The sequence below is a fragment of the Stegodyphus dumicola genome, chromosome 7 (assembly GCF_044657685.1).
Source record: "Stegodyphus dumicola isolate Sdum_Otavi_A_Nest chromosome 7, ASM4465768v1".
NCBI lineage: Eukaryota > Metazoa > Arthropoda > Arachnida > Araneae > Eresidae > Stegodyphus > Stegodyphus dumicola.
The window spans coordinates 25,124,418-25,150,537 of NC_140774.1; the positions used below are offsets into that span (position 1 = coordinate 25,124,418).

General features: G+C 34.3%; 1 protein-coding gene across 1 annotated transcript in view; it reads right to left on the reverse strand.

Moving 5' to 3' along the window:
- The window catches only part of LOC118199888 (eukaryotic initiation factor 4A-I-like), a 53,035-nt gene that overhangs the window by 22,491 nt on the left and 4,424 nt on the right, over nt 1-26,120 (reverse strand). The window contains exons 2-5 of the mRNA XM_035371752.2: nt 21,951-22,041; nt 21,720-21,852; nt 14,564-14,703; nt 10,828-10,993 (exon numbers count right to left, since the gene is read on the reverse strand). Of these exons, the coding sequence (XP_035227643.1) occupies nt 10,828-10,993; nt 14,564-14,703; nt 21,720-21,852; nt 21,951-22,041 (530 nt within the window). The remainder of the gene's footprint in view (nt 1-10,827; nt 10,994-14,563; nt 14,704-21,719; nt 21,853-21,950; nt 22,042-26,120) is intronic.

Sequence of the window (26,120 nt, forward strand, 5' to 3'; positions counted from 1 at the left end):
AGATATGGGAGCAACGGCTGATATTATTTGTCAGAAATATGTAGACAGAAATACAATGAAGGGAGAACACGTGTGGGTTCAACATTTGCTGGATGATCATATGACTTGTTTACCTGTTGCTGAAGTGGATATTGAATGCGAGAGTTGGGTACAGTAACCACCAAAGAAGCCGTTATAGGAGACCACTTAGACCAAGGGCGATATACATTAGACAACCAAACAGCAGCTTTTCTCAGAGGAACTGAGAAAAATTATTCGTCATATGTCGGGAATGTTAATGCGGTCGTTACTCGATCTCAAGCACAACAATTTAAGGAAGCGGAAAATTTAAGTGAGACGAATCAAAATTCTGAGCAAAATGAGTTAGAATTGGAAGAGGAGGATGATGCTCATGAGAAGTCTGAAAACAGAGATATTGCCTCTCGTCAACCTTTATGTCCCCACAAGTCCTGTCATTCAAACAGACTCAAGCACTTTTATTGATGAACAACAAAAAAGTAAAGAACTTGCCCCTTTATAAGAACTAGTAAAAAGTGGAAGTAAGACAAGTTATGGGATTAAAAATGGATTTTTTTAAAAAAAGAAAGTAAATAAGTTTGGAGGAGAAGAACATTTGATTGTTGTTCGAGAAAATCTCAGAGAGCAAATTAAAGCAATTTGTCATGACCTTCATGACAAATTGCACATGTCATGTCTTCATGTCACTTAGGAGTTCTGAACACAAAAGACTAGTTACTAAGACATTTTTTGTGGCCAAATTGTTATAAAGACATTGAGAAATTTGTTAAAACATGAGACTCCTGTTAATGTGTAGGAAAAGCAAGTGACAAAAAGAAAGCACCGTTGGTAATGGTACCTGTGATATCTGAAGTCTTTAGTAAGGTTAATGTAGATGCTTGCAGGCCTACGCCTACATCTACTGAAGGTAATAAATATCTTATTACAGTTATGTGCTTAGCATCTAAATATTGTTACGAATTTGGTATTTAAAAAGCTAATGTTAGTTCAATTACAAATTAAATGGTTTTATTTCTCGCGCAGTGCAGCGCGTGACGAATATTAAAAGAAAGCTAAGCCGGAAAATTGAAAATACAAGAGCGCGTGCATTAAATAAATAAATATCTCTTTTTGATTTCGAGAAAGTACTGGAAAATTCTAGCGCGTGATTTTAAAATCTTATAAAAGGAGGCAAACATCTCAGTTTGTAGCAGTTGCTTAGTTTGTTGTTGTTTAGAAAACTGCCGTTGTTGATTATAGCGAATTCGCGGATTAGCGTTCTTTAGCTGTTTTGAATTACGTTCTATTGTACATTTGAGTAGTTAAAAGATAACTACTGTGAGATATTGTAATACTGCATGATAATTTGAGAAAATTTAAGCATTTTTGTTGTGATAATAATAAATTTTTGTTCATTTTTCATCGGACTTGTGCATTCATTTCATAACGAACCCGTACGCACGCAACAATTTTTGGTGTCAGGAGTGGGGTTTGAATGCCAATAACAAGAGCGATGGAAGAACAATTCAGGCAAATGATGACTGCATTTGCTGCTTTCCAAGAAAAGATGGAAGGAGCCGTCAACTCCGTTAAGGAAGATATAAAAGCTGTACAAGAGAAAATGGATGCTGGTCAAATATCCGTTAAGGAAGAAATGAAATTGGGCCAGGAATGCGTTAAGGAAGAGATGAAATCCCTTAAAGACGAGATGAAAGCAGGTCAGGACGAAATGAAAAGAGAAATTACCTGCATAATAGAAAATAAATTTGAGGCTATGGAAGGCAGAATAGACGCGGTTGAAACTAAAGTTGGACAAATAGAAGAAAGAGTTTCTTCGGTAAAAGAACAAGTAGAAGAAAGAATTTCTTCTGTAAAAGAACATATAGAAGAGAGAGTTTCTGCCGTCGAACAACAAATTGATGATAGGGTTTCTGCTACCGTCGCCAAAGAAGTTGACAGCCTAAAGAAGTGCATAGCGACGGTAGGAAACAATTCTGAAGGTTTTAAATTTTTATCGATGCCTGCTCGTTCCGTTCTGAAACTATCTACATATGATGGGAAGACATCCTGGCAAATGTATAAGACCCAGTTTTCTATCGTTGCGGATGCGAATGGATGGGATTCCCAAGCTAAGGCCTGTCATCTCGCCGCTTCTCTGAGAGCCGACACAGCGGATATCCTTCAGACTCTTCCCGAAAACAAAAGGTTAGATTTCGAAGCTCTGTCCGGCGCCTTGGAGCTGCGCTTTGGGGAGAAGTGTTTAAAAGACTACAGCAGGCTCCAATTAAAATCTCGTCAACAGAAGCCTACCGAAACACTTCAGGAGCTCGCCACGGATGTTGAAAGGCTGTCCCACCTCGCCTTTTCGGAGTGCCCGACAGAAACAAGAGAAATCCTGTCGCTGAAATATTTCATCGACGGCATCCGGGATCCTGAAATACAGAAAGCTCTTCGAATGGCAGATGTAAAGGACATAAAAAGCGCTCTGTTGTACGTCATGAAGTTCGAGGCAGCCCAGCAAGCAACTAATAGAGATCGCTACCCAGTTAGAGCTGTGCGAGTCCATGAGCCAGTGGATCAACTGATGGCTCGTTTAGATGATTTAGCCAGACAAGTCGACGCTTTGATACGGAGTAGGAGGGAGAAGAAAGTGGCTCTAAGATGTTGGAGATGTGGTAGTGAAGGTCACCTAAGACGGAATTGCAGAACACCCCAGGGTACGGAATATAAAGCAGATGATTTTACCAGACAAGTCAGTGGCTTGAGACGGAACAGAAGTGAAAAGAAAGTAGTTCTAAAGTGTTGGAACTGCGGAGTTGAAGGCCACATACGAAGAAACTGCAAAACACCCCGAGGTACGGAAAATAAGACCATTTCCCAGCAACGACGCAGTAAACAAATTAGTGACCATATCGAGGAACGGAGGTTGCCAGATAATGAAAAACCTTGTTTTAAAGCGCTTAAAATTTATACAGTGAGTGGCAACAGTAACGGACTGTCCATTAATGGGAATATCGATGGAGTTCCTTGCAATATAATCATTGACACAGGAGCTAATGTTACCATCATTAGGAAAGATTTAGCTGAACAGTTTAAAGATAAACTTATTTGGACGCCATCCTGTGTTACCCTTCAGACTGCGTCTGGTGACAAGATCGACATAACTGGGAAGTTAAACGTCAGCATCACGTTTGGAAGTGCCGCCTACCATCACACGGGATATGTGGCGGATATCACAGATCCATGCATACTCGGATTGGACTTTTTAAGGAAATACAATTTTTCCTTAGACTTGAAAAACAACAAACTGCTTTCAGCATCTGATGGCATGACTATCCATCCTCAAAAGGGATCCTCACCTAGAAATGCCGACGCCTTGTCCGAAAGACCCAGCTCAGGAAGCTGCCGAAATCGTACTAGGGCCAAAAAGAAACGCAAGACTACCAGCTATTCTCCATCCCAGATGCTCTTCGGTCGAGACCTTCGTCTGCCTTGTGACCGCCTGTTTGATCGCCGTTCGGATGCTCCTTCATCGCCTGAGGAACACATCCAAGATGTCCAGGCCCGTTTTGAAGTTATGCACCGTTCCGCACGAAAGCGAGTGAACTTGGCGACGGAGAAGGTGAAGACCACATACGACACGAGAGCTACTGGACATAAATTCAAACAAGGAGACAAGATGTGGTTGTGGAACCCGATTCAACGAAGAGAACTCAGTTCTAAATTACAGTCACCTTCGGATGGTCCATATACAGTCCTGAAGAGACTGAATGACGTCATGATTCGTAAGTCTTCGAACTCTAAACCTAAAGTCATTCATTACGACAGGTTAGCTCATTGTTATGGCCATACTACATAATGTAAATAATTGTAAATAGTGTAAGACCATGGTCCTTTATGTTTTTAAATGTGTATTTGATTTGATTTGTATTTACTATTTGTTTTGTATTTAGTATTTGATAGCATTTGATTTGTTTAAGTTAGTTATTGCATTTATTCTTCATGTTGTTTGATATTGTGATGTAATGTTTATGCCACAGTTGTAAGTTTAGCTTCCTGTCCAGGGATTGTACTGCCCGGGACGTGCAGTCCTTGGGAAGGGGGCAGTGTTACGAATTTGGTATTTAAAAAGCTAATGTTAGTTCAATTACAAATTAAATGGTTTTATTTCTCGCGCAGTGCAGCGCGTGACGAATATTAAAAGAAAGCTAAGCCGGAAAATTGAAAATACAAGAGCGCGTGCATTAAATAAATAAATATCTCTTTTTGATTTCGAGAAAGTACTGGAAAATTCTAGCGCGTGATTTTAAAATCTTATAAAAGGAGGAAAACATCTCAGTTTGTAGCAATTGCTTAGTTTGTTGTTGTTTAGAAAACTGCCGTTGTTGATTATAGCGAATTCGCGGATTAGCGTTCTTTAGCTGTTTTGAATTACGTTCTATTGTACATTTGAGTAGTTAAAAGATAACTACTGTGAGATATTGTAATACTGCATGATAATTTGAGAAAATTTAAGCATTTTTGTTGTGATAATAATAAATTTTTGTTCATTTTTCATCGGACTTGTGCATTCATTTCATAACGAACCCGTACGCACGCAACAATATCCTGATGCTGTCCTAGTACCGGATATAAAGTCGAAATCTCTTGTAAATGCACTCTTGCAGGTATTTAGTCGGATGGGCTTTCTAAGCAAGGTTCAAACTGATCAAGGAAAATCTTTTATGAGTCGCTTAAGCGTTGAATTTTTGAAGAGGTTTGGTATAAAAGTTTCCAGAAGTTTGGTTTACCACCCCCAGAGCAATCCTGTAGAATGGTTCCATAGGTCAATAAAAAGGGTCTTAAAGGTATTATGTATTGAAGCTGCCCCAAATTGGGAAATACAATTACCTGCCGCTCTCGTTGCTCTGCGGATAGTAACGATGATAGTACAAGATTTAGTCCAGCTGAATTAGTGTACGGGAACAACCTCAGAACACCTGTTGCATTATTGTATGAGAAATGGTTAGATCCTAAGGAAAAAGAAGATACTGTGATAGAATATGTTTTCGAATTAATCACAAGGCTAAAGAAAAGTAGAGAATTAGCTACAGAGAAAATGGAAGAGGTGAGAGACAAAAGAAATGGTATGACAAAAATGCTGTGAAAAGAGAATTCCAGCAAAGAGATTCCGTATTAGTATTAGCATTGAACCAACCCCATAAACTCGCTCATCAATGGAAAGGGCCAAGAAAAATAGAGAAAAGATTATCAGAAACAAACTATGTGGTTAGTTTTGAAGGGAATAAAGTGTATCCCATTAATGTGTTAATTTTAGCGTATGGCATTTAGGCTTAAAAATGTTCCTTATTATTTCAGTAAATTGATGAGCTAAAAATGTTGTGCGGATGTGAGAAATATGCCACCCCTTATTTAGATGATATTGCTTTTTTTTCTGAAATGTGGAAGGAACATTTACAACATTTACATGAAATTTTAGAAAGAATAAGAAAAGCCAATTTAACTATTAACCCTCTAAGTGCAAGTTTGCACAAGAAGAAGTACAATATTTTAGTCACATAGTAGGTCGAGGAAAACGCTCTCCAGCTGAACTAAAAATAGAAGCGATTTAAAAACTTTCCTGTTACCAAAACTAAAACTGAGATTGGAGCTTTCTTAGGGTTAGCTGGATACTACAAACGATATATACCTATGTTTTCTGCTATAGCTGCACTTTTGACAGATTTGTTAAAAGGGAATAAGAAAAGGGGTAAAACTGTTTGGAATGATGAATGTAATGAATCATTCAAATCATTAAAAGAAAAGCTATCTAGTAGGCCTGTGCTACATGCACCCAATTTTTCTAAACCATTTATACTACAGACAGACGCATTAGATCAATGATATGGTGTTGTTTTAGCCCAGAAAGATGATAAAGAGAAAGAACATCGCATATTGTATCTCAGTAAAAAAATTACAGATAGTGAGTGGAAGTATTCCACCACTGAAAAAGAGTGTGCCGCAATTCTGTATGGAATAAAAAAATTGAAAGGCTATATAGACGGGCAAACTAAATTTTCCATTCAAACAGACCATAATCCCCTAGTATGGCTAAAAAATAATGCAGGTAGAAATGGTCGATTATTACGCTGGGCCTTAGCCTTGCAATCTTATAATTTTACGATACATCATAAAAAGGGAAGTGACAACTTAAATGTAGACTGTTTAAGTAGAAACTCTGTATGCGCCAGTTAACCAGACTAGTTATCATTTCATTTAAATTGTCTTGTTATTTGGTTATATATATTGTATTTTTATTTTTATTAAATTCATACTATATAGTAAATTGTTAGCTTTAGTCATAAAGACAAAAAATTTTGTGTTGTTTTTTCATATATTGTATATGTATTTTTATGTGTTCTTTTTATGATGGCCTGGTTATGAGAGTGGAGAGCCTTTGTAACAGTGTGGTTTAAAATTAACTGGTAAAATGTTGAACAATCTCTACTGAAAGCAGAAACTGAACTTTAAAAAAAAAAAAAAAAAGTTTTTCTTCTCCTGTGTCCGGAGAAACGAAAACTGGAGACAGAAGGTGTTTGTTTGTAACCTGCCTGAAATTTTATTTTGTCCTGTAGGAAAACAAAATCTGGAGGCGGAAGGAGTCAGTCTGTAAAAAACGCTCCTGAACGTTCTACTAAAAAGACTTATGATGCTCTCGACTAGAGAGAACTTCGTTAGCAGACTCCTCACACTATGAGGACTATAATTCCTTTTTAATACCTATTCTAAAGAACTGTGAATGGCAACGACGTAACTGAGTAATGCGCATGCGTAAAGAGAAGAGACTTCTGGTCGGACACCTGCCGGAGAGAGAGTTTGGGAAGCTCCGCCAGCGAGCTGAGGTGTGGAGACTTTATTCATTCGGTGATGACGAGTGCTATCATCGCTAATGTCTCTGATTGTGCCACCAGCTCGGATATCTACTAAAGTTTTCTAAATGTATTAATTAAATATTGTATCTGTGGTATGTGCTGTGAATAAAAAGTGATGCACCACCAATACAGGTATTAATTCCCTTACAACTTAAGCATCCACGATGTCACAGTGCCATAATAAAGTGTTTTTTTTTATCAAAGAATTTATTTTCAGTGAAATACGTCATCACGTCGTTTTTTGCTAAAGGACATAAACAAGATATGTGTGTTCTAGCAAACGAACTTGGTATGAATGTTACGGAACAAATGACAACAGTTGATATTAAGGATGCTATTTTGATGAGTAATGGATATAATGAAGAGTTCACTAAAGATATATTTTTTAGCATTATTGTGGAACAAAAAGAAACAGAGAAACGTGAATTTAATGGAAGAAAACAGCGTGAGGAACACAAATATAATGAAAGGAAAGAAATAGAAGAATGCAAGCATTAGCTTGAGAAATTGAAAATACAAGTAGCTAATTCAAGTGCTAGTCATGATTCTGTACCTGCTTTGAAACCCATTGACACAGATTAAGTTACAATTATAAACTTTAATTCCTCACTTCAATCCAAAAAGTGATGACATGAGCCTTTTTCTCACTTTATTTGAAAGGCAACTAACAATTTTGAACATACCTCAAGGGAAATGGGTAGTGTATCTCTTAGGTTTGTTACCTAATGACGTTGTAAAACTGATTGCGAAGGAATCTGTTAGTGATGCACAAGATTATGACATCAAACAAATTATCTTAAAGCATTTTAAATTAAGCGCTGAAAAGTTCTGACAGTTATTTTCACAGCATCGCAAAAGTCCTGATAGTACATGGCGAGATTTTTACTTCAATTTGAGAAATTTCTTTGATGGCTGGATTGGCGAATTAAAAGTCAATACTTTTGAGAAGTTAAAGGGTTTGATGATATCGGACCGAATTTAAAGACGGTCCCCTTCTGAGTATAGAGAACATTTTGTGGATCTTTCGTCAGAGTGGACTGACCAGTGTCAACTGGCTGATAAATTAGATTTATATGAAAAAGCTAAAAACATCAGCAGTAGAAACGTCAGTAATAACACTCCAAAGCCATCTCAATGCAGTGGTCCTAAAAATTATAAAAATAACCCTCAAATTGTTACAAACTCAGCGACAAGGAATTCTGGCATGAGAGAAGATCGACCAACTGTTAGTTGTTATGGTTGTGGAAAATCAGGTGTCATTATGGCTTAGTGTCCAACCTGCTCTTCTTCTTTAAGTAAAGAATCAGCCGACTTCGAAGCAATAAACTTACATACAGTGTCTGTAGAGACATCTCACACGACTCTTTTAAGAGTAAAAATCAACGGATTTACGGGAATTTTCTGTGCTGACACTGGCGCTACTCACACTATAGCGGAAGAAACATTATATAATCTCTTGAAAGAACAGGGATCAGTATTTAAGAAAACTATTATAAAGGACGCTCTTGCCGACAGTACCCAAAGGGACGAAGAGATCCACATGGCCCAGGTAGACATTCACATTAAAGGAAGATCATTCCGCATAAATTTATTTGCACTTCCCTCAGCAAAGGGTAACAGGACACTTTTAAGGATCGAATTTAATTAGAACTGTTGGAATTGTTTTGGATCTACAGAATCATTGGTGGTTTTACCACAATAATCCGCAACAAAAGTTTAAGTTTATTGATAATGATTCTAAGCCCAATGATCGAACCGAATGTAGGTCGGAAGTTGACACTGTACTGTTAAGAGAATGTGAAGGACAACATCTATTGGCTCATCAAAGATCACAATTAAATGAATTATTGAGTCAATATTCAACTATCTTCAAACCAGGGGGAGATGCAACACCTTTCATAGAACACTGAATTAAAACTGGAAAGCATCCTCCAGTAGCTGCACCACCATACAGAATGAACCCTGCCAAGATAGAAATCTTAAAGCAAGAAATTAACAAGCTCTTATCTGAAGGAATAATTGAAGAATGCGAATCCCCTTATGCATCCCCAGTTGTTTTAATACCAAAACCTAATGGAATAGTATACCTCTGCATAGATTATCAGAAATTTAACACGATTACAGTTTCGGATTCCTATCCACTTCCGAGAATGAACGACGAGTTACATGAGGCAAACAATAATCAGACGGAAAATAATACACAACTAAAAAATTAATCCTTGCTTATGCTTAGACACTTTAGGTTTTAAAACTTACAAATAAGTAAATGAGAGTTGGACTAGAATTTTAATAAATGAAAAATTACCAAATGTTTGATAAATCCTTTCTCCTACTGTATCATACAGATGGGTGGTTATATAATGCATCATTTATTAGCACAGAAATGGAAAAAGAATAACGATATGAAGGAAAAAAAAAAACGAATTCTTCAGGCTTTATTACATTGGAATTGAACTGAATAAGGGCAGTTATAATACTTGAATTTGACAAACAACATAGTAGAAAAAAAGACTATCTCTTCATCATATCAATGGCACTTTCCTGCTAAGTTGGTTTCTTCAGCAAAAAAAATTTATCCTGCCACATAGCACAGATTGTTAGCAAACAGTCTGAAACATATAATGAATGATTTAAAGTCCTACTAAGTGTGGCACAACTCATACTAATCAAAATCTACCATGTCAAAACAAGAAATTTCATCCAAAAAGATTCCAATTCACAACCTACTTCAGAATTAAGAATATCTGGTATTCGATTCTCTTAAGTACAAGCAGAGGTCTCGGTAGTCAGTTCAGGCTGCAGAAGACTGGTGCTTTCTGATAACATTTGGGGCAGCAACAGTAAGTAAAGTCATTTTACTTTCCTCATCAGTGTCGGCAAATCAAAACAGACACCTTTTTCAGTTTTTCTAATTCAAAAACGTAGTCATAATATAGTATAAGATTCTGTTTTATCAGTTTATTATAAAAAATACGTCAGATTTTATAAAAAAAAAACAGCTGAAATCTGAAAATTTCTATAAATTTTGTTAGACATCTTCAATCAGTTTCTAAATGCAATAACAGCTTAATATATTTCGATACTTTGATACAGTCAAAAGTCGTTAATTCGGACACCCATAATCCGGAATGAACTTAACGACTTTTGACTGTATTATACATCATAAAATTTATAGGCAATTTTATTACACATAGAAAGTCCTATTTAAAAAGATTTCATAATTATCAATACAAAGGGGAGGAAAGGCAACATAACACCATGAAAAATTAAAATTAAAAAACATTATAATTGGCTTAGATGCACAATGAGAAATGTATTAGATTTGTAACTTAATGGATTTTTCCTACCTAAAAGAATTTACATAAGCCGTATACCAATAAACAGCAAGCATAAATATGAACACTTCACCTTTTTTATTTGGCACTACAAACTTCAGCAATCTTAGTATAATAATTAAAAGATTTCATAATATATGAAGCTGAATATGAACACTTTTCTGAGCTTTGTTTTAATAAAATTGTAAATCACAATAATCCCACAACAATGACTATAAAAGATATACAAGCACTATCATTAGGAAACTATTAGTATTCACTGGTATCATTCTGCTTTCCTCTGGTGGAGCAAAATATACCATAAACAAGATCCAAAACGGACTATAGGTGGCACTAAATGCTTTAATAAAAGATGATTTCCACAAGGCAGTTTCATGGTAAAAGATGCTAAAATTTGTGCCTGTACTTCATTCGGTTTGTTTTGAAGAAGATTAGCTTTGAAGGTGAATTGAAAGAATAAAAGCAAAACATAACACTTAAAAAAAAAAAAAAAAAAAAACTTTAAGATAAAAGTTTGTTTAATACCCAAAATAAAGAAGTAATCCATTTTAAAAGAAAGATAGTACACAAGTTCATCAACTTACTTAGAGCTTTTCGATTTATCATGTCAAAAACTCTACCAGGAGTCCCAACTACTACATGAACACCCATTTCTAGTTTACGAATATCTTCACGGACATTAGTTCCTCCAATGCAGGCATGGCACTGAGCATTCATATAATCACCCAAAGCAATGACAACCTTCTGAATCTATATCAAGAAACAAATTATGTACATACATACAGGAATTTTGTTATGATTTTCTTCACAAAATTATGCACATATCTTATTTGCTCTTAAATAAACTGATCCTTGGAATCAGGTACTTAACTTCAAAAATTAATGCATAGTTTTTTTTCTAATTTCAAAACTAGAGGCATTTTGTCAAGCTTTTTTCCTTTGCATTATTATTATTATTGTTTTATGTATGTTTTGATAAATGTTTTAATAAGTAAACTTTTAGCTAAAAAATTTTATTTTGTAAAAAAAAAAAAAAAAAAAGCATTCTGGCCCATTATTTGCTTTAAGATTGTGCATTCGGCCCACATGCAATTTGAATTTGAAACCACTGCCACAGCAGACACTTATACCCTATCCATATGGTCTATCTGAAAATTCTGTCAGTTTTAGAAATAAAAGAAAATACAATTTCCATACCTTTAATAATTTTAATGCACATTATAATATCTATTATTACTTATGGCCTCTTGCCAGCATAATGGTAATTTATAGATACCAACTTTAAAAAATGTCTTATTCTTAGTGCTTGGCTGACATCTGCTCCCATTTTGAATTTTTTCCCTTCAAAAAATTTTGCAAGGACAGAAACAAGTGATAATTGAAGAGTGCTAGGTTTGGGGATATGGTGGATGAGAAAGAATTTCTCTGATTAGCTTTGCAATTTTCTGCTGACTCACCAAAGCAACATGTGGTCATGAGTACTACTAGCCTCTTTTCTTTAACCTTTTATTTTATTTATTTATTGTTTATTGCCCATTTGCTAAAAGTATCTTACCAAATTAAGTTTTTCTTTAGGTTTGAAAAGCTTAAAATGTATTGGTCCTTTAATGTCCCATCATATACACAGCATTCTCTTACTCGAGGTTAAATCCGGTTCAAAGGTGGATATAGCAGGTTGTCCAGACTCATAGTATGCTCTTTTTTTAAATAAATCTTTGTTCTGAGCAAACAGAGATGTGTTTGAGAATGCAAAATTTTCTCACTTAACCCATGATGGAATATTTATAGATCAATCTTAGCTTCTAAATATGATCCAAAATGGTTTGCTAAGCTTTTCTGCAATCTTTGTTGTTGTCCAAAAAGGATCTTGCTCTCAGAATGTGGCTTATCACTAAGGTTGACATCACCTGCTTCAATTTTTTTTAGCCATCTCTTGCATGTTTCATCTGAAACTGCATCTTTATCAAAAACTGTCACTAAGTTTTGACATGTTTCTGTACCACCTCTTCCTTGTTGAAATTCATACTAAATACTGGTTGTAAATGAACTTTGTCGGCAGCCATGTTTACACAATTGCATTTCACTTAATAACGATATGAGATACTATTGTTTCAGTTAAATTAGAAGATCAAATATTTATAAATGCAGTGATAAAGAGAGAGAGCCATATATATCTCCAATGAACACTTGAATGCATGTTGAAATTTGAAATGTTATTGGACAGAACTTTCCAGTAAAACATATATATATGTACAAGGATTGTTTTTTCTTCAACCTCTGATGGATTATTTAAAAAAAAAAAAAAAATTTCAAGAGTAAAGAAAAATAATTAATTTACTAGCAAAATTTATGTACAAATTTCATACTTTTCGACAAACTCATTGTGAAGATTCAGGTGTTTATCATATCTTTCTGAAGCCCTCTTCAAAGAAAATCGTCCCCAGTGATGTGAAATGGGCCTGAAGGTTATTTTGAAGCTCCTGATTGGTTTGGAATATTTGGCCTCCAAGCCAGTTCAGTTTGGGAAAAAATACATAAATTATGCAACACTGAGCTGCACGGTGGGTGATCGAACACATTCTATTTTAACTGCTCCAGAAGCTGATGGGTTACAGCAGCATTGTGAGGGTGTGCAATGCCTTGAAGAAGGACAACTACTATTATATTATGGAATTAATCAACTACTGTTGATTGAAGTTGCGAGCATCCACTAACGTACACAGGTTTTTTTTTAATTAACTGATTTAAAAAACGAGAACAAAATTCATTTACATTTTCTGATGCATCGTTGAAATTAACCGTGATGTTTCACCTGGCAAGAAGAATCTTCTTTACAGAAAAAAATAATTATTTTCTTGACATCACATTTTATTTACATAAAACATTCAAAAGGGAAAAAAACCAATAGTTAATTATATTTTCCTGTACAGCCTCTCTTTTTCACTCATGGCTGTACAAATCAAATAATACAGTCCATCCAAGGCACGGATTCGAGACCGAAGTGTCTACTGTTTACGAAAAAGGAAAAAATAAACGTTTAAAATTTCTCTCACTAGTGGAACTCTTGTTGCCATCTAGTGAGAATGTACAGCCCATCTTTTTCACTCACGGCTGCACAAATCAAATTATATCGTCCATCCATTATCAATCAAATTATATTGTCCATACCAGATTCGAAACCTAAGTGTCTGCTGTTTACAAAAAAGAAAAAATAAGGTTTAAAATTTCTCTCACTAGTGGGACCCTTGATGCCATCTAGTGAGGGAAAGACACCCTTTAACATCTAACAACTACAGAAATCAGCATTCCTCTTCATTTGTTTTGATTGGCTCTTCACAGTCATCATGAAGTCTAACAATAAATATTACACTGGCTGTAGTTCCTGGTTCCATAAACTCAACATGCAACAAACCTTTTTGGACTCAAAAAAAAAAAAAAAAAAAAAAAAAAAATCATAGCCACAGCCTTCCTGTTGTTGAAGCTTTGTTTGATTTTCTTCGGTCTGTTTGGTGAGCCTGAAGTCATCCATTAATTTGACTGTTGTTTTGTTTCTGGGATGATTATGCTGAATCCTAGTATCATCAACAGTAACAACTGGTTTCAAGAAACCTTCACCTTCAGCAAGGGTAAGGAAAGACAACATTGAAGCCATTCAAAGAGTTTTCATCAAACAACATTTTTGGAACCCATCAAGCACAACCTTTTTTATAGCAAAGTGTTTTGCAATGATCTTGTAAAAAGACTACCTTGACAGTTCAGGAAATTTCACACACAACTCACTTATGGCAAACCTCCGCTTCTGCCAAACCACTTGATCAATTTACTGAACATGGTGCTCTGTTACACAGCTTTGCATTCTTGTCTTCTTTAGACATGAATATTAGTTCACTCTTTAAATTTTCTACTTTACTTATGCACAACACTAACACTCATAAAGTTTTCACCATAACTTGGCTCATTCTCTGGTGAATTTCAGCTGCATTAGTCCTTTCTACTTGAAGAAAGCAAGTAACACTATGTAACTCGCACTTGGAGGGAGCATCGGTTGCACCAGCCATGTTCATGAACAGCTCAAACTTGTGAGCTGGCATTGGTACTTGCAGAGGTTCTGGTTAGAGATAGGCATAGCTATCCACGGAGCATCCATACCTTCTACCACTTGTCTATCTGTTATGCAGCTCACAGGTTCAAAAAAAAAAAAAAAAAAAGTTCCTTGTGTATACATAACATTCAAAAATAAAGATTCATAGCCTGCAAACATTTTACACTTTACAGCTGGATAATAACTTCTATTTTTTTACTGTGACAACAAAAATTTACCTGTTGAGCCAATTCTCTTGTTGGTGCAAGAATAAGTGCTTGACATTCTCTATGATTTGTGTCAATTTTCTGCAAAATGGCAATTGAAAATGTAGCTGTTTTGCCAGTACCTGACTGAGCTTGGGCAATAACGTCTAAGCCTAAAAGTTAAGAAAAAAAGCAGCATGTAAATTTTATAACAGGTGTACAAATATTACTAATTCTAAACATGTTAAAATTAGTACACTAGTAGTTTATTGAATAATATGCAAAAATTTCAGAGAAAGAAATTTTGGTGGTGTCCCAACTGACGATCTACTGAATTTCTTTAATTAGTTCAACAGTTTTATACTAGATGGTGCTACCTCTTTTTCAGATTATTTTGTTTGTAAAAGCAATGTTTATGCTTATCGCTTCTTTCACATGCAATTTTTTCATTGAATTTATGAAGAGCTTTTAAAATGCTCTTTTTAAATCTTTGTTATCAATTTACTCTCAAATAAAAATATATTTTTCTCACATTTATATTACAAAGAGTTGAAGTAAGAAGCAAATGAAATAACTATTATCTTAAGAGGCAACAGTTTTTAATTTATATCTCTTAAATTCATTCTCTCTCTTTTTTTTAACCTCTACTTACAACAAATTGTTCATAAATAGGTTCTGAAACAACTAAACATAACACTACAAAATAGAGTGCATTTTGTCTTGCATCTTACCTATTTCATTCACAATATGTGTGAAGTTCTTGATATAATCTATATCCATAACACCTAAGGGCTCACTTTTAGTTACATTAATATTGAGTAATTCATTGAAATATTTAAAACAGCTAATGCTGACTTCTTGCAAGCATTAGCTGGAACAGCTTGACTTCTGAATCAGCTAATCTAATTTTAAAAAATAATATTTCATCCTTTTATTCGTACACTGAAAATTTTCTTATATGCAGATTTATTCATATTTTGTAAAACGTAAAAATTATTAATATTAAATAATAATAAATCTGATCATACAAATTTGAATTAACAGGCAGAAGTTAAAAATGTGTAAAAACAACAATTTTTGTGATGCCACAAATTGATCCATAAAATAACTACACAGTTACATAAAGGCCAGTTTACAAGTGTCCGAGCGACCCGCAGCGGGCCCCTCGTCCGAGTGTCACAAAGAGTGAACGGACCTGCACTCTGATAGATTGTTTACACCAATCAGAACGGACTGACAACTCGCCTCCGCTTGTTTGCAAAATCGCGGAAAAAAAGAAAAAAGAACAAGAATAGAAAAAGCATGACTGTGTAGCTTGCCATGATGAATTGGGAGCATTAAATCAACTTTTAAATCAATTTCAGGGCGAGGATATCCAAAGTTACAAAAACTTTATCAGAATAGGTGAAGGATAATTTGAAACTTTATTGGAAATGGTCATTCCACTTAGTAGAAAATATGCATACACAGTACAAAGTCCGAAATCCAGACTCATAAGGACTTCGACCATTCTGGATTTTGGATTTTTCCGGATATTAGATCATCAGTTTAAATCTAGTAAGATGGCATGCAGAAACTATAAAATTAAAATTATTATATTTATGAAATAATGAAGTATTTATGACCTAAAGCAGCGTTTTCCAAACTGGGAGGCGTGAATATTAGCCAGGATTGGTGCACGTGCAGATAATACAATACGTAACATATAGATACATATTAACTACTATGCTGCTTGGCCGACCAGTAACTCTCTAAAAATTGAGACAGTATCGACTTCAGTTTAGCTCAGCAGTGTTAGATTGTGTTTCTTATTTTATTTTGACGTACCTAATTATTTACTGATCACAATAGTAAGTAATTTAATTAAGTTTAATTTTTTTAAGAAAAATTAATTAATTATCCTAATATTTTTAGAGAAATGGATAAGTTCTTGACTGGTTATAAGAGAAAATCTTCTAATAATGAAGAATCTGATGTTGGCACAAGTAGTAGGAATCAGGAAGGAAGAACTCCCAAGACAAGAAAATATGATTCGTCTTATTTATCATTCGGATTTACAAGTGTTATTACTGATAATGTGAAAAAACCAATGTGTTTGTTTTGTTCGAAAGTTTTGGCTGCTGATAGTATGAGAAGCGGAAAATTAAAACGCCACATTGAAACTATTCAATCTCAGTACATTGGCAAGTCCTAAGAATTTTTTCAAAGAAAATTGGATGAGTGCACTAAACAAAAGGAAGCGTTAAAAAAAACAGTTCATATTCCATCAAATACGTTACTAGCATCATACTTAGTATCTTACAGAATCGCGAAGTATAAAAAACCACACACATTAGGAGAAACATTAGTTTTGCCAGCAGCTATTGATAAGGTCAAACAATGTTTGGCGAATCATATGCAAAACAGTTGCGACAAATACCGCTTGCTGATAACACTGTTGGCAGAAGAATCGATGATATATTTGACGATCTTCACGACCTATTAGTTTCTTAGATGCGCACTTCAAAATTCACCTTACAAGTAGATGAAGCAACTGATGTAGCTTAAGACTCACATTTAATTGCATAAGTTCGATATGCTGAAGAGAATAATATAATTGAAGATATATTGTTTTGCAAACCCATTCCTAGCAAAGCCACATCCAGTGAAATTTTTAATATAATCGACAATTTTTTTGATGAGAACGGCACATTGTGGAATAATTGCATTGGGCTTTGTACAGACGGTGCACAGTCAATGTCAGGACACAATACTGGCCTTCAAGCACTAATTAAAGGAAAACACCGAATGTTCTCTGGACACACTGCATGCTCCACAGAGTAGCCTCATATAAAAAAATATCACAATTATTTATACATAAAAAACAGTCCATTATAAAGCTGCCATTTGCAATATCTTTTTTACGCGCAACAGGATAAATTATTGCACAACAGGTTTCGATTTATTGCAGCTAATGCAGAAAGCATTAGCTGCTATAAAATCAAAATATCGTGCTCGTTTGGTTGTAGAAAAGGACCTTCCCGTAGCTATCTCATCAATGACACCGAGATTTGATAAACTTTGCACTAATAGGCAAGCAAATCCATCTCATTAAGCGACAATAATAAAATATTGTTGTTCGTTTTTTCTTGTGTATAAGAGTCTTCCTTAATAAATTTCTTAGTACTAGAAATTTTTGTGTTAGTATTTTATAAAATGGAAGAGAGGCGCCATATGATCAAACATTTTTAAGGGAGCCGTGATAAAATAAAGTTTGGAAACCACTGATCTAAAGGGTATCAAAATTTACAAATAAAAGCTTAATATTTATTTGTTTACCTTATTAAACATTTCTTTCAACATAAGTTGTTTAAGTTGCTCTGTTTTTTGTGCTAATACATTCTCTTTAATTCTGTAGACAGACATAATCTCATGCTCAGTTACATTCTTGAAGTCTCGTAACGTCTGTTTCGAGAATTCCGACTAACTTGTCAATCAAAATTCTCGTTTTCAGTTAACTTCTCTGTCACTTTCTTCACTATCGGTAGTGGTATTTTCTGGATCTAGAACCATACCACAGATTTTGCCATTCATTAATTGATTGATGATTGAAAAGCATTGTCATCACAATGAAAAACTTCTTTTATATCATCTTCATTTATTACTGCTTCTCCACATTTCTTTACAAAATCCACAAAGTGGAAAATTTCACCTTTGTTTAGCAATATCCGAAAACTTTTCAAATTAGCGGCTATCATCATCAAATTTAGCTATTCTTCACCATACATATTTTGCTATGCATCATGAGTTTGGCGACTAACGACAAGTTGTTCCATTAAATTTTATCTTGCTTTTATCGCACATTGAGACGATTAAGGCTGAATGGTATTAGTTTAGTTATTTATTATACTTATGTCTATTTCTTGCACATGCTTAAGGCTTATCAGAGTTCTGAATAAATCTATACCCACCATATAATTATTGAGGGCTGGCGCTACATATCTCATCGCCTGATGCAGTCTCCTTTATTCCTGTTGGCTTTAGTTTTCCACATGCAAATTTTGATCGGAGGTAAGCTAACGTGGTTGCCGCTGATTGGCCGATGACGTCAAGATCGGCGGGTTGGCCGAGTATTATATATATGTACGTCGGTATCGGCGAATGTTCTTGTTCTCTTGGTATTATGAGTTAGCATTATGCTAGTTTTCTTTCAGTCAAATGATTTTTAAATGTAAAGGCTACAGTGTTAGCTTATTTTATTTACGGAATAAAGCATGAATTTTATTTAGATTAGTGCTGGCTTTATTTAAGGGAAGCAAAATATGCTTTGCCTTTATCACCACTGCCAACAATTCCTATATTCTGCGACTCTGTGCGGACATACGAGAGCCCTGGCGCTGCTTCTGGGTTTACGTGAATAACAAATCAGTTATTCTTAATTCAAATAGCCCTAAATGTAATCTTTGAGTTAACGAGTTTCATCAACAAAACCTATTTTTAGCATAGGGAAAAAATTTTTGGTAAATTTTTCCTCGTCAACATTTTTTTAGTATATTTAGCTTAAATCTATAATTATCGCTAAGCATAATGTCAACATAAAAGATTGCCATACTCCTTTATTATTTAATTACATACATAAAAATAATTGTTTAGGCATTGCTACACGAGTCATTACTCAAATTGTCATGTTTTCATAAACATGCGGTGACCAAAGGAAAGTATAATAAATAATGAGTCGCCAGGATGGCGTCAGATCAACGATGTATCTAGGTGGAATGTTTTGGTTTGGGATTTGAGCCAAAAAGCAGATACGCAGTCATGGAGCCAAATTACTGATGGCACAAATTTATGCTAAATTTTTGTTTCTTCAATAACAAGTTACTTTATTTAGTGTCTAAATGAAATTAAGAATCGGTACTCTCCAAATGTTTTATTATGTGTGAAAGGGAGAAACAAATGCACATGCGTAAAGCCTAGGAGAAAAACTTTGGTGGTTTTGAGGTCCGGATTTTAGATCATTCTGAAGAACGGACGTCCGGATTTTGGACTTTGTACTGTATTAACACTCTCTTTTAAAAATTGTGTATTTTTAGTAATGTATTGGTTTGGTGCATAAGTCCGCGCTATTCTTCGATGGGTTGTCGTTTTTTTCATCTTATGATTTTGTTAGTATAAAATGCACAACACAACAATGCAATACATGCCATAAATCAATAAATATTAATTTATTCATTCACTCCATTATGTAATCACGATCTTTGTCAATGATTGCCTGCAAGCATTCAGGAAGGAGTTCAATGCCTCTCTTGTAGAACTGTTGTGGTTTTGATTTGAAGAAATCTGCTAGCCAATTGCTAAACGAAGCTTCATCATGAAACTCTTATACCAGAATGTTGTTAGAGAGAGAAACATGAACAGATGGTAATCAGAGGGGGCAATAAATGCACCGGAAGTATTCATTGTATCTACTTGACACTCCATACTGATTAGCCTTGAAAAAGGTCAAAATAAGCTGTAAACAACATACAAGTTCCTGTTTGCAATAATTAAACTTTTAAACTGAAGAGAATAACTGAATAATGAAAAAACAAGACTTCATGAAGCAGCGCTGCCAATTCAACAAAGAATGGCATGGACTTAGTCAGTATTTCACAGAACCTAGCCAGTATTTCACATTTTTAATTTGTATATCATTAATTGTGTACTTGTGTGTAATTAATTGCTTAATTATATTTATTATCTTAAATTCTATAGAAAAACCACACGAATTTTGTGAAGAGCAGAGAATTTTGTCACACAAAATCAAGAGATGTTGCCGGTTAAAGTCTACCAGACCTTGATAACATTTCACAATGTTTCAGAAACATAATTTGTAAGTGATATTAGCATTCTGAGGGGATATTAGGCAAAAAAATCCATACCTTCTTTCAAACAAGAGAAGGTTTTAAAAGAAAGACCAGCAGAAATCAAAAAACATATTCAGAGTCCAAGTTATGGTTAAGAGGAATAAATGCAGTATATTACGTTAAGAGGAATAAATACAGTAAGACCAGCATAAAACTTCTAAATTTATTCATAACTGAACTGCCAATTTCTGAATTATTTTCAAATCGTTATATAGTCTTTTCATATTTTTATATTTGTACCTTTTTATATTAAAAAATAAATAAAAGGACATACATTCTTAAAAGTAAAACACATTTTATTTTACAAGCAAAGGTCCAGTTTTATCAAACAACAAGACAAAATATTTTTGTACAAAACGAGAAGTATATTAACACATTTACATTAGTACAATTTCTGATTTATATTCCAGCATATCTTAATTCATAGAATTTTGAATCGTCATATTTCCTTTTCAGTTTATATGTCACAAGTAAATACTTCTTTACCTTAATAATCTAATTTTACTTTACATAATGTGTGAATAAATGATGAGTTATTTTTTATAATTAAGAAAAGTCAATTCTGATTGACCTGCTGATTTCGCAGTGAAAAATGCAAGTTTACTTTAAATTTGATGCTTTATGCTGAAATCTGGAAAATAAACAGTAAGTTTTTTTTAACGTTTCTATTTGTATGCAATATGAAAGTTATGTTTAGACATAAAGTAAGAAATTTAGAACCAATTTTTCACAAAGACCAAAAACTGAAATTCATACGTAATACATTTCAAATAATCCTAACTGCAAATCCTTGGATTATGTGCTCCTTGTTTAAAGGTAAAATTTAGATTTGAATTTTTCACTGAAGTACTTTATTATTTCACTTATATTTTCAATTCTTTGAACAGAATTCTTTTTTTAAGGTACAAGATTGTAATTAGAATTTACTTTGTTTTTTCCTTGCTTTGGGAAAGGACCAGAATTTTTGGGTGAACTATTATATAATTAAATCATTAGCTAGTTCTGGATACAGAAGAGGAAAGATTTTTGTGGAAGAGAGATTTCAATGTTCCTCCTCCTGACGAAGTGGCATTGAAGTTGACCAAATTCTTCTATTATATTCATTTTTCTTTAAATTTCATTGATTTTTTTAATTAGGGTATTGCTTGTTTGAAGAGTTTTGGATATATATACTGTTATAAGAAAAGTAATGAAACAGAGCACAGGTCATAAATGAAATTATGCCAATATTTTATTGATGCAATTTATAATATAAGAAAAATTTCTAATAATTAGATAAGTAATTTGTTAATAACAGAGCTTACCTCTTATACAAGGAATAATAGCTCTTTGTTGGATTGCAGATGGCTTTTCAAAACCATAGGCATAAATACCACGCAGCAATTCTTCACGTAAGTTCATATCATCAAAATTATCCACAACATATTCCCAATTACTCTGCAATTAAAAATTATAAATAGAGTTTCAAACTGCCTTATTGTTGTGTAAAAGTACTACATTTAATATAATGCAAAATTAATTTTTGTATGGTCTACCTCAATGATACCATCTGGTTCCATCCCAGGTGGTCCATCATATTCTCGATCAGGGCCTCGCCCCAAGGACTGTTCATCATCAGGTCCATTTCTTGAAAAAATAAAAAATAAATTAAAAAATTCAACAACAAAAGAACTTTAAAAATATTTTAGTGAATCACAAAATTAAAGAGCACTATCTACCCTAAAACATTTCAAAAGTTTATTAGATATCTCCCCGTTAAATAACCACCATGCTTAGTCATCCAAACTGAAAAATTTAACTGCCCAATTTGTAATACAGTGGAACCTCAAGAGGCGAGTTTAATTTGTTCCAGCAATGAGCTTGTATAGCAAATTTCTCATATCTAGAAACAAACTTCCCCATTGAAAATAATGTAAATTCAGTTATCGGTTCCGTAACCCTAAAAATCTCATTGCCATCTCATATTCAGTCGATGTAGTTGGTGTTTTTCAGAAAAGGTCCCAATACAGATTTTTAGCCTTAGCGCAAATGATAGCTTCTGACCCCAAATCACCTTTTAAATGCTTCTCATTAATCCACACAAATAACAGCTTCTAGGAGTTTTGGATGGTCCTTGGATGTAACGGTAACTCCTGTGGCCACATCAAATTTCTTAATGACTTCCTTCTTCTTCAGGAATAGTGCAGATTGTCGATGATGAACAGCCGTCAGTCTTCGCCAATTCTGTCACTCTTACACCATGCATATGTTTATCTAAGATTTCTTTCTTAATTTCAATGGCCATGGCTTCCTTCTTTTTCTTTGCAGCACTATCTGAGGCATCAATCTTCTTGGGATGTATCGTAAAATAATTATTTTCACATTAAAAGTAGAAAACAATTAACTTGCCCACAAACATGTAGATCAAAGTACACTGAGTGATCTGACGAGGGGATCCACCTAGAGGCAAGCCGGATCAGGAAACGTGCCATGCATACCAAGAGAGTGACTCGTTGCTCGAATTAGTGCTCGCATTTAAAGATGAATTTTTCACTCATGCTTTCCTCACATATCGAATTTTTCTTATATAGAAGTGCTCGTATCTCGAAGTCCCACTGTATGTCAATTTCAAATCTTGCCAAATTTTTTCATGGTGGCTGCTTTTCCAAAAAAGTACCATTTTTTTTATATGATAATAATTCAGTGGCTGCTATCTTCTCATTACAGCAGCTACCATATTGACTTTGGCAAACAAGTCCGAAAATCAAATAGGTTACATACTTTAAATTTGGTGATCACAATAGCCAATTAACAAAGGCAGCCACTTTGATAAGGAATTTCGGTTAGCATATATTTAAGGGTACCCCTTGGATTATCACTAAGTTGTTGTTTCATTCAGAGGCGTAGCTAGTTTCCAGCGCCCGGGGACAACTGAAGAATTTGTACCCCTTTCTGTGTGCCAAGAATGGAAAACATTTCATTAAAACATTTCGTAGCATCAATTTGGCGCCCCTTGGATGCTGCGCCCGGGGACAGATGTCCCCTCTTGCCCCACCCTAGCTACGCCACTGGTTTCATTTATGGTAACCTGAGTAGTTGAATGTTATGAAAATCCTATTATAACATAATTGTTTGCATGATTGCAGTGAATTTGACTGATGGGAAACGGTTTGTAAGATGTGTACTGTGTGCTTTGCATTGTGAAATGGCTGCTGATGGTAAACTGGGTGTTTTGTAGTATAAAAGGAGAGAGAGGAATTTTTTTTTTTTTTTTTTTTTTTTGTTGGTTGTGTGGTTGAAGACAGAAGAAGAAAAACTTTCTTGGATGTAATTCAAAGGAATTATAAGTGTCCTGTTTGTATGAAGGAAATGCGTACAGTCGAACGTAAAGCTCGCTCAGATGGCTTTGAATGGGTCTGTCACAAAGGTTCAAATGCTCACCATATAAATCCTTCCATTAGAAAGGGAACATAGTTTGAGGAAACATTTTGGATGCTGTTAAGGAACTTTCTGTTCCACAGACTAAAGATGCAGAAATTTTTAAATAAGGTTAAGTGGATATTTCCTTTGTGTAGTGCTTAGATGCTATAATGTTATTTCATTGTTTGATTTAAAATGTAGTTTATTGAGATATGTATTTTTTGTTTGGCTCTAGTGCAGATTTGGGTGCTCCTTTGACTTTTTAACTGAAAATAGATTGAGGTGTACATGGACAAGTAATGCGAGTCAAGGCAGTGTGTAATGCCTAGTTTGTGCAATTCTCTGTTTTTTTTTTTTTATTATTATTACTATTTATTTTATTTTATTTTATTTATTTTTTTAAAGGAAATAGGTTGATATGTACATGGATACCAAGTTTGTGCATTTGTGCAATTCTTTGACTTGATGTTTTAGCTTTGTGTACTGGCGATTTTTGGCACAAAAAGCGGCACTACACACAGCCAAAATAACAAGTCAAAGAATTTCACAAACTCGGTGCCCAAGTACAGGCAAAAATTGCGAATTTTTGCCAAGGGGCACCCGTAAATATTTTTACCAGGATATTCTTACACCATCAAAAAAAAAAAAAAAAAAAAAAGTAATCAGTTGGAACAAGATACAGACTATAATGAGAAAATTTTACAAACATTGCGGCTTGACACGCTTAATCCATTCACAAGATTTTTTGTTCACTTAATATATATATATATTATTATTAGCTATTAATTTTAGATATTTTGCCTTTACTTTCTATAATTATGTAAATGTCATCTCGATGATTGCAAATTTATGAAAATAGAGACTGCAACAAGTAATTATACAAATTTAGCTATTAAATGCTGTTTAAATACAGATTTTCATGACAGATCCAAGAAAACCAGGATCGCTTAGAGGGTTAACTCTACAGCATGCCTTGGACAATATTTCATACTACGAATTTGTCAATTAAGTTTCCCAATGTCACATTTCACTGCTTAACCTTGGCAGCCATTTTAATGAAGAATAATAAAAGACTAATATAGTTAAAACAAATACAGTTTGTAATGAGAAACATTACAATTATTATTAAGAGATATATTAAATCTTAATCACCAAACTAATTTAAAATTTGCACATTATAAATTTGGCAACTAATCTTAATGGCACTTTAATAAAGAAGTACAAGAAATCTTAACATTTATGATTTTATGCCAATACACTTTCCCTTCTCCCTGAATGAACACAACAAAGAATTACACTGCAAGTGTCAATATTTGCAAATGACACAAAAAACTGCCCATACCTACATTTAGTAATACTGAATTTTTTTCTATAAAATGCATAGATATAAATCCTTTAAAAAAAACTCATTTTTATCCCCACAAACTCTTACTCCACAGCTTAAAAAGTGTGATACATTTTTCAGAATAAATTAAATATCAAGAAATTGACTTTTTAAATACCAAGCTCATTCATCAAAATACTATAATGCAAGTATTTGTGCCAGGTTGCAACAATTTCCTTCTCCCTTTCCACTAATCCAACAAAGAAATGCAAGATATTCAAATAATATCCCCCTTTGTTTCTTGTAAATAAGCCTCCCCTCATACCAAGAACCATGGAAATGATACTGTTCTGTTAAAATGGGTGCATGTATGTATGGATATATGTGTTCAAGTATGCATATACAGTCAAAAGTCGTTAATTCGCACACCCATAATCCGGACCTCAAAGCTAAAAACTTTCTGCGCATGCGCCGCGTTGACACATGCGCATAGGCGTTTACGCTTGCGCATAAGACCTTTTTGTTGGCTTTAGTTTTCCACACGCAAATTTTGATCGGAGGTCGATCGGCGGTAAGCTAACGTGGTTGCAGCTGATTGGCCGATGACGTCAAGATCGGTGGGTTGGCCGAGTATAATATATATGTACGCCGGTATCGGCGAAGCTTCTTGTTCTTGTTCTCTTGTGTGATTATCAGTTAGCATTATGCTAGTTTGCTTTCAATCAAATGATTTTAAATGTAAAGGCTACAGTGTTAGCTCTTTTATTTTATTTACGGAATAAAGCATGAATTTTATTTAGTCTTAGCTTTATTTAAGGAAAGCAAAATATGCTTTGCCTTTTATCACCACTGCCAACACTTTTATTACTGCGCATATGCGTTTGCGCAAGCGCAGAATACGTTTTCGCGTGCACGTTTTATGTATAACGGACGGTATAATCTAAAATTATCTAATTATCTATTTCAGTTAATGTTGATGATT